Source organism: Equus quagga, chromosome 12, assembly GCF_021613505.1.
Source record: "Equus quagga isolate Etosha38 chromosome 12, UCLA_HA_Equagga_1.0, whole genome shotgun sequence".
Lineage (NCBI taxonomy): Eukaryota > Metazoa > Chordata > Mammalia > Perissodactyla > Equidae > Equus > Equus quagga.
This window is the reverse complement of record NC_060278.1, coordinates 84,635,212-84,644,811: the sequence shown is the minus strand read 5'-3', so window position 1 is coordinate 84,644,811 and position 9,600 is coordinate 84,635,212. Positions and strand designations below refer to the sequence as shown.

General features: G+C 54.4%; 1 protein-coding gene across 1 annotated transcript; it reads right to left on the bottom strand.

The window, feature by feature from the left end:
• Positions 1-5,993: 5,993 nt before the first annotated feature.
• ID1 (inhibitor of DNA binding 1) lies at positions 5,994-7,220 on the bottom strand. Its single transcript, XM_046679324.1, has 2 exons — positions 6,691-7,220; positions 5,994-6,451 (listed from the first exon to the last, which is right to left on the bottom strand). The coding sequence occupies exons 1-2, from the start codon at positions 7,111-7,113 to the stop codon at positions 6,410-6,412; spliced, it is 465 nt and encodes a 154-aa protein (XP_046535280.1). The 5' UTR covers positions 7,114-7,220; the 3' UTR covers positions 5,994-6,409.
• Positions 7,221-9,600: the final 2,380 nt, after the last annotated feature.

Genomic DNA, 9,600 nt, shown 5'->3' with positions numbered 1-9,600 from the left:
GTGATGGAGCCATCTCACTCCTTCTCACGCATGCTCACTGGGAGACAGGTCCAAGGACTTTCAGAGTAGCGCCATTGAGAGTAGCAAAACCATGAAACAACCCAAAGGGCCATCAACAGGAGCCTGGGTAAATAAATCACAACATGAAAATGAGTGAACTAAGGCCACACACATCAGTATGGGTGACTCTCATGTAATTCATATTGCATGAGAAAGCAAATTGACAGAAAATTGCACACAGTATGATACTATTTATGTAAAAGGCAAAACCAAGTAAAATCAAGCAATAGATTATTTAAGGATGCATACTGGTACATATATGGGAAAAACAAAAGAATAAATGATTGATTAGCACAAAGTTCTGAATAGTGGCAACGTCCTGCAGGGAGGGTGGGTCATACAAAGACTTCAAAAGAATTAATACTCCTTTCTTAAGCAGGGTGGCTGGTAACTTACGTGTTTCTTTTGTAATTGTCTTTAAACTATATACACTTGGACGGCCTGGGGCTGAGTGGTTAAGTTTGTGTGCTCCACTTCAGCCGCCCAGGGTTTCTCTAGTTTGGATCCTGGGCGCGCCTAGCACTGCTCATCAAGCCATGCTGAGGAGGCGTCCCACATGCCACAACTAGAAGGACCCACAACTAGAATATACAACTATGTATTGGGGGGCTTTGGGGAGAAGAAGAAGAAGAAAAAAAGAAGATTGGCAACAGATGTTAGCTCAGGTGCCAATCTTTAAAAAAAAGATTTTTTAGAAAACTGTATACATTCATATTATCTACTCTTTTGTATATACAACACATTTCACAATTTTTTTTTTAAAGATTTTATTTTTCCTTTTTCTCCCAAAGCCCCCCGGTACATAGTTGTGTATTTTGAGTTGTGGGTCCTTCTAGTTGTGGCATGTGGGATGTCACCTCAGCATGGCTTGATGAGTGGCTCCATGTCCGCGCCCAAAATCCGAACTGGCGAAACCCTGGGCCCCCAAAGCGGAGCGCGTGAACTTAACCACTCGGCCACGGGCCGGCCCCACAATTTTGTTTTTAGTTTTCAAAAACCTGCCTAAGATCTTCTCTCCTCGATGAGATAATGAGTTCTCAGAGGGGGCTGTCACACAGCAAGGATGGATGCGTCGCCAGCTGTGTACATGTATACAGACACACACTCACCAGACACACAAAAATACTCTCCCAATAAGTGCACAGCTCTGACTGCAGCTCCCACATTGTCCGCTAGAGGCCGCCAAGGCACCAGCCTTCGCCGCCCGCCGGAACCGGCCTCGGTTCTCGCCTGCGCAGGCGCATCTCCGGCTTTTCCCGGGAGGGGGTGCCAGCGGTCCGAGGAAGGCCGGAGCGGGCACGGCGCCCACGTTTGCTGATGCATGAGCGAGTTCAGCTGCGCTGGAGCGCGCTGCTCTACTCAGCCCTTCGCTGCCGCTCAGCGATCTCGGGGTCCCAAGCTGAAGAAATGAAGGGCACCCGAGGACACGGTTCTGCTCCGCCTCCTGCAGCCGTGCCTTCAAGCTTGCATCCTGCTGCGCCCGCTCTGCATATGGAGGGGAGAACCTAGGTTTCGAGGGGCCTAGATTTCTGTAATCTGGGCACAGCATTTTGCAAAATTTACAAAAAAACAGAAAAAACGTGAACACATTGCTAGGACTCTTTCTAGATGAGAAGACTTGAAGTTTAAGCTCCAGTAATTTCAGGATAAATCCACCTCTGATTGTACACATGCATATTTATTTACTGTCTGTCTTCTTCCACTAGAATGTCAGTTCCAAGAAGGCAAGGATTTTTACCTAAATTGTTAGCTCCTGCAGCCTCCTTCCTAGCACATCCTAGCAAATATAACTATTTGTTGAATGAACCAGCTGGAGTTGGTACGGTTTTCCAAGTAGAGATGACAATGGCCTGGCCTGGGGCTTGAGGAGTGGTTGGGATCGGGATGATGTCACTGACACCTCGGAACAGTGACTCTAACACCTATTTGAAAGCTGAGGATGCCGAGGGCCAGGGAGATGAAGCAAGTGCCCGGTCAGAAGTGGCGCTGGGCCTAGAACCCAAGTCTGCCTTCCTTTGCCTCCTCTTGGCCTGCAGCCACAGCCCCCCCACCCCAGCCCTTGCACAAGGCCTTGATGCAACCTTGTACTGGCCCCAGGGTGCCCCTCTTGGGGGCAGTGCTGGGGAAAAGCTTTTGCAAGAGTTGGGGCAGGAAGCACCAGCCAGGGCAGGTCCCAAGAAGATAAGGGCGCCCCCGCCCCCGTGTGTGCCTCCAGGCCTTCTGATTTCCTCTCTTCCCTTCCCTTCCCTTTCCCGGAAGGCGGCGCCCGGACCCTGGCCTGGCCGTGACTCATCTCCTTTCCCTCTGGCAGCCAGGCTGCGATCTCAGGCCCGCTTGTCACTGGAAAGCCTTGCTGCATGTGACCTTGGGCATTGGGGAGCCCTCTCTGGCCAGCAATTCCTGGAGCTAAATAAGAGTAGGTGGCGTGAAGAAGGGTTCTACCCCTCCGCCTGAGTCTCAGGAGACAAAATGTGGGGGCTCCAGGGGCACCTCCCTATTAGACCGACTTGGGTCTGGGATGACTCAGATTGGCAGATGTAAGGTTGGCGTTGGTGTGTGAGGCACTCTTGACCCCTGTGGAGGGCGGAGTGTGCATCCAGGGGTCAGGGCCTAGTGATCCCTTAGCCTCCAGGACAGAAACAGACATTTCCACGGTTTGCTTGGTCACGAGCTGGTTCAAGACCTGTGCCCACTGTGTGAGCTGTCCTCTCAGAACCAGGTGTCACCAGGACCTCTTCGAGGTCAGAGAGCCGGGACCATTTCCATCTTTGAAGGCTGTAGTTAGAGTTTTTAAATTAAGAAATGCCAAAACGTGGGTTGCAAAAATTGTGATATGTCTTATGCCTTGCATTTTTCCAGTTTGCGTGTTTAAAACAAAAATATATAATGACCAGCTATGATTCAGTTGGAAATAAGATGGAAAGTCTAAACTGGATGTCCTGTGGGAAAACGAAGCACCTCATAAGCCTGCTTTGGACCAGCCTGATTTCTGGAAAATCCTCCAAGTCAGCATCCAGTGTAGCCTTGGGTGGGTCATCCCGCCTCTCTGATGCCTCCTTTTTCCTCATCTGAAAAGTAGGAATAGCAGTGGGCCCACACCCCTGATAGCGCTGGCGAGACAATCCCTTCTAAAGGGCTCAAAACGTTTGACACCAACATATACTAAGGAGATGAGTCACAGTGCTAAGCTCTTTATGTGCATGGGTTCAGTTGGGCCTTGAGGGCGAGGTTCTGGAGCCCATCTTCCAGATGAAAAAATGGAGGCCCAGACAAGTGAAGTGAAGATTCAGAGGCTGTCTTCTACCAGCCGCCCTACTAAAATGTTAACGTATTATTACTGTTGTTGTTGTTATTAAAATGAGCCTATGAGAGCACTGCCCCCATACGGCTGTGAGAAAGATTAAATGAATTACTTTTTCAAAAGAACTTAGTATAGTACCTAGCACACCATAATCACTCTCTAAGCGTTTGTTAAATAAAACAATACTTCTGGTTTCGGGCCCACAGCCGTGGGGAGGCAGGGTCCAATGCCGGAGGAACTTCGTCCCGGTGTCTCCCTGCGGCCTCGTCCCGGCTCCTCGCCGCGCCCTGTCCGCCCTGTCCGGGAGGGGCGACGGAGGTAATGATTTCCCAGGCAGCGGCTGGAAGGAGCAGGGTTTTGCGTGTTGCGCGCGCGCACACACACAGCGTCTCTCGCTCTCACACCCCCCGGGCGGCCTCTGTCCCTCCCCCCGCCCTCCGCGAGGCCCGGGCCTCTTGTGCAAGCCGCCGGCGCCCGCGCGTTCCCAGGCCGGGCTGCAGCTGCGGGCGGAGGGGCGGGGCGGGGGCGGCGCGCTGTTTGTCTAGCGCGGCCGTGCCAAAGGCGGCGGGCCCCAGACAGCCAGGCGCCTCCGCACACCTGGGGATGCTCAGGTTAAATAGCTCCGCATTCCTCGGGCCCAGCTGATGGAAACGCTCCCAGGCCGCCGCCGAGCCGGCTTCCAGATGGGCTGGGCCCGGGCCAAAGGGGAAAAGAGGGAAACGTGGAAGCCACAGTGTGCCTGAGCGGCGGGGGAGGTGGCCCGGGCCCCGCCGCAGCCCCTTCCTCCCCTGGAAAAGGGCCCTGCCGTGGGGGAGTACACGTGGGGACACGCCCACGTCCCTGTGGGTGGGCTCTCAGGCGGGGGCCCACACGCGGGTGCACACGTGTGCCTCTGAGGACACTCCAAGGACACATGGGCAATTAATAATAATTTATCATGATGAAACACTGACTACGTGCTAAGCGCTCTATTTCATTTCTTCGCTACGACAGTTCTGTGAAGTTAGTGCTATAAAACAGCCGCGGGGTGGGGAGTGCAGTCGGGGGGAGCCAAGCGCGTCGTTTACCTCCCCGTGTTGTGTTCTTCCATCGAGTCCACAGTGTGCTGGGGGAGGGGGCGGAACCCGGCTTAATGCAGTACTCAATAGATGATCATTTTGCAGTTGTTCATCCCCCCTGTGCCTCAGTTTCTTCTGTTGTAAACCTGGGATCCGAATCCTGCCTTTGGCCCCACAGCGATCCACGAAATCCTTTCTGTAGAGGGTTGAGCATACAGTCAGTACGCTCATGGTGCTAGGTACTATTTATTCTATTTTATTTATTGACAAAATGTATTAACAGTCCTCACCCTCTCTGGGACACATTCTTTGCCCTCCCGGTGACTCGGGACATGGGAGCTGACCTGGTGGGGAGACTCCAGGGGTGGTATCCCCGGGGTGGGGTAGGGGGGACTTTGGAGGAAGGGTTTGCCTGAACACAGCTGCCCCCGCCTCCCTCCCAGACCAGCAGAGACCCCGGAAAGCCAGCCAATCTACAGAACAATTACACACTCAGAAACCCACAGTGTGGTTCTGCAGCCCCTAGAAACACAAACCCATCCATCAAGCCAAACCCATGCAGAGATGCCCACAGTGCATTTAGACAGAACATACAAGCCCAAACAGCTGGAGGTTGCACACTTTTCTGCAGAACACATGTGCTCACATTTGCTCTTCTGCATACACCCCCATGCATATCCTCATGCACACCCCCAGACCTGGACACCAACAGACGACCCAGCCCCACGGGGTAACTACCAGTTCACTCATGTCACATGCACAGGCCCAGACACTCACGCACTCCGCCATGAGTACAAACTCACACACATGTCCAGGCAGATAGGCCCTTGCCAGTGACACCTTTTTCCTGCTCAGAAGCTGGGGACTGACTGGCCCACTCCTCCTCAGAGCCCACACAAGAGCCCTGGGGGAGAGACAGGAGGTTCCTGCGAGCTGCTGGCATAGCCAGGCCAGCGTGAGGGGCCGAGTCCGGACGCAGAGCAGGTGGCACGGCAGCTGTGCCCAGGCTGGCCCTGCCAACTTGCTCACCCACTTGGACAAGCTGGGAGCCCCCAAGGCATCCTGCTGGGATCCAGAGTTAAGCAGCCCATCTCGGGAGGCACCTCCTACTGGGGAATGGGGTGACAGAAGTCCTGCTTCAGACTGGCTGAGGCTCTGGGCAAGCCCCTTTCCTCTGGGTCTCGCTTCCCCCACCTTGGCAAAGATGCAGGTGGTCCAGACACCGGTTCGCCAGCTTTAATGGCTTGTTGAACCCTCCCCAACCCAGAGGAGGCCTTGCAGGTTGATCTGCATTTTAACAACCTCCCCAGGTGACCCAGATGGCCCAATGACCACTTTGAGAAACCCTAGAGATCTAGAGGATTGAATTTTATGACACTGGGGAGCACGGAAATGGCCAGGGATAGGGGGAAAGAATAGACTTTAAAGACACCGGAAACACTCATTTCAGGTCGGTAAAAGCGACAGTCCAGATGTGGCTCTCCAGCCCCCTCCCCCCAGCACCAGCTGCAAAGAAGGCCAAGGGTCACCCCCCAGCCCAGGCCCCTCCCCTCCATCCAAAAAGTCATTGCAACTTTACCATCTAAAGTATTTGTTTAATAACAACAACAAAAACACCCCACAGAACTATTGTAAAACAATATTCTCAGTCGGTGATCATTGTAATATACAATACAAAGCAATTAATTTCCTCAGAAATCTGAGAAGCACCAAACGTGACCATTTTTTAAAATGTCTGCTTTTCAAAAAATAGAAACACACGGGGAAAAAATCTCCCCCCCCAAGTCTCTGGTGGCCGGTAGGTGCGGAGGGAGGGCCGGCCTGCCCCCCTCAGTTCCCCAGCCCTGGGCTGGATCCCGCAAGCGCCTCATGGCCTCCGGATCTCAGTCTTGTTCCTCCCGAGCTCCAGCGAGGCGCTTGAGGACCAGAGAGCACTTATTCCTCTCGTCCCCTGGAGGGCCGGGGTCTGCCGGTCCTTGAGGGCGGCGCTTCAGCGACACAAGATGCGATCGTCCGCTGGAACACATGCTGCCTGTGAAACGAGAGAAAGAAGAGGTGAGACCGGCGGATTGCAGGTGACAAGGCTGGAAGCCACCCTTCCCCAGCAGACACGACAAGGGAGCGCTTTTCCCTCTCTTCTTGGGCATTCTTGCCTAGCCAGGTGCCCGAAAGAATGGGGCAGACATAGGGCCAAGACTCCCCTCCCCCTTCGGACCTCAGTTTCCCCATCTGTAGAAGAAAAATAATCTCGTGCTCCAGGTGGGACCTCACCTCGGCCGCCAGGGCGCTGATCTCGCCGTTGAGGGTGCTGAGCGGGGCCCGGGCGGGGAGCCCCCGGCCCCCCGGGGTCCCGACTTGGGATTCCGAGTTCAGCTCCAACTCCAGGTCCCAGATGTAGTCGATGACGTGCTGGAGGATCTCCACCCTGCTCACCTTGCGGTTCTGGGGCAGGGTGGGCACCAGCTCCTTGAGGCGCGAGTAGCAGCCGTTCATGTCGTAGAGCAGCACGTTCACCTGCTGCTCGTCGAGCAGGGCGGGCAGGCGCGCCCCGGGGCCGCCGGCGCAGCGCGAGATGGCCACGCTCTGCTCCGACAGGCAGCGCACCACCTCGCCCGCGCCGCCCGCCGTCTTGCCGGCCTTCAGCGCGCAGCTGGGGCCCGCGGCGGCCGCGGCGCTGCCACTGGCGACCTTCATGATTCTGGCGTCGGATAAGAGCAGAGAAGGCAAGGCGGACAGAGGCGGCGGTGGCGGGGCGTGCAATGAGAGGCTGGAGCTGCAAAAACGCGGTTGTAGAACGCGAGGCCCCAGCCCGCCAGCCCGACTTTTATAAGGACTCCGCGGACCCCCCCCCAGGGGCGGGCCCAGGCGTTCAAAAGAAGCCAATGGGAGGCTGGAGGCGTGGCCTTGAGCGTCTTTGGGTCCCGCCTCCCGCTCTATTAGTGCACCCTGGCTGGCGTGGAAAGGCGACCTTAGTCTCAAGAACCGAAAAAGTGGGAGGACACGGGACTGGGTTGCTAGTGGAAGTGAGCGCTGCCTTGGGCCCCTCGGGACGAGGCAGGGAGGCTGGACTAGTACTGCCAATAACAAAAAGACTTCAAGAATCAGTTTTCCCAGCTTCATTTTTCCGCCTCTCCAGCCCCATTTCACAGATGAGAGAAACTGAGGCCCGGATGGAGAAGCGGCTGGCTCTGGGTTGCCCAGAGAGCCCAGTACTAGAGCCTGGGCTTCTGGACCCTATTGGAAGATTACCTCTGAGATCCTGGTCTCCCGAATACTTGGGCCGGAATTTGATGAGCCCTCTACACTCTGCTCCCCTGGGCTGGTCTCCCTTTCTCAATTCCAAGATAATGTTGTTAGTTAATCTTCCTGGGACCAGGCGGGGGGCTTACCCAGGCCCCTCGGAGTAGAAGCAATTCGGGGAAAGTCTTCCTCTGTGATTGGGGGCTGGGCCTTGGGAACTGAACTAGATAGAAGGCGCCCAAAGGGGGGCTCTATCCCATGATTCTACCCTGAATTTGCAGCCCCTTGCAAAAATTCCCCATATCTGCATCAGCTAGTAATTTTAAAATTTTTCTTTTTTTGGCTGTTTTTTTTTTTTTCCCTAAAGACCTTGGATCAGGGTCTCCCTCCCACGGCGCGGCAGCTGCGGAGCTCGAGTCTCCCCCCCGCCTTCCCGGGCTGGTCTGTGTCAGCGTCTGAACAAGCTGCTCAGACCGTTAGACGCCAGGCCTGTGACGTCACCCATTCATAAAACTCGGACGGGCTGTCAGGCTGGCGCCGCGCGGGCGGTCGCCATGGAGACGGGAAACCCGGCTGCAGCGCTCCGCGGCTACCCCCCGCCCTGCCAGTCACCTGCGGACCTCCGGCCGCAGGCCTGGGAATGCGCTCCTCGCGTGCGCGGTCGCTGGGCAGGGGTCACCTTACCTCCCCGCCCCACACCTGGGAATCTCCTTACCAGGCTCCCAGCCTGGACCGCTTGGGAGGTTTCTTCGCCCGCTTCCACCCTCCCCACCCCTACCTCCCCCCTCCCTCCTAGGGAAAGAGATCCAATTCCAACTTTGCTGCTGGGTGAATTTATTTGAGTCTCGAGCCCTCTCTGAGCCCTAATATCTGCGTGGTATTTCGATAATAATAACAAACGTGATGATTTATTGCGTTCTTACTTCGTGCCAGGCACTGTGTGAAGAGCTTTGCCTTCATCGTCTTCTGTAAAGCTCTAAAGATAGGGGCTGTTTGGTTTCTTTATACAGAGGAGGAAACTGAGGCTCAAAAAGCCTCCCAAGAGGGAGGGCTTGCACTGTTATCACAAGGGCGCTTTATTATAACGCTGTCCCTTCCTGCCAGCGCAGCCAGTCTGCCTCGAGAGCCCTAGATCTGCCAGAGGCTGGGGAAACTGAGGCTTAGAATAGCCACCCACGGCCACGCAGCGTTAGCAGGGCTAAAATTTTGTGCTCACATAGGAGAGAGTGATATTACGGCCCCTCCTCCCCCCAGCAATCAATTCCCTGGGTGTTAGCAGTTCCCACAAAAGTTTGGGAGATGGGCCAGTAAACCAGCCCCCTGCCTCCACGTCAGAACACGAGGAAAACTGATCAGCGAGACCAGCTTCAAAGAAGAGAGACATCATTAATTAATTAACTCGTCTCCTCAGCCCCTTGCCACACCCCCAAACTCTCCGAACTCCCTAAGCCTTGTTTAGCAATCCTCTAACGATTGGAGGGACCGTTTTGCTGTGCAAAAGAATTGCTAAAGAATTAGAAGGACAATGACCCACCAGAGGAAATTAGAATACTAATTCATTACCAAGTATTATTAATTGACCCAGCAATTCTACTTGCTGAATCAATTCCAGAGAAACCTACACACTGGGCACAAAGATATCAGCTCAAGGATGTTCACTGAGGTGCTATTTGCAAGAGGGGAAGTTGAAATGACCTAACATCTATCAGCAGTGACACTGTATGGACTATGAATGGAACTTCAATGCTGCGGACTGGCTATGCAGCAGGTGGGAAACACGCTTCTGAGAGATCTGGGTCCTACTGTCCTCGGAGAATGCCGGTGGTAGTTCGGAGGTCAAGGGAGGAACTCTTGGATGTGAAAAAGCCAACATATTGCTCACAAGGACACGTGTATCTGGAATTTAAAATGAGAGGAAATTATGCTGCGGAAAAAATTTCA

Bases quoted from the DNA above. Each gene is read 5' to 3' on its own strand.
- ID1 (XM_046679324.1), bottom strand. From the start codon at position 7,113: ATGAAGGTCGCCAGTGGCAGCGCCGCGGCCGCCGCGGGCCCCAGCTGC. The intron at 6,452-6,690 runs GTGAGGTCCCAC...CTCGTTTCACAG, and splicing joins TCAGCGCCCTGGCGGCCGAG to GCAGCATGTGTTCCAGCGGA.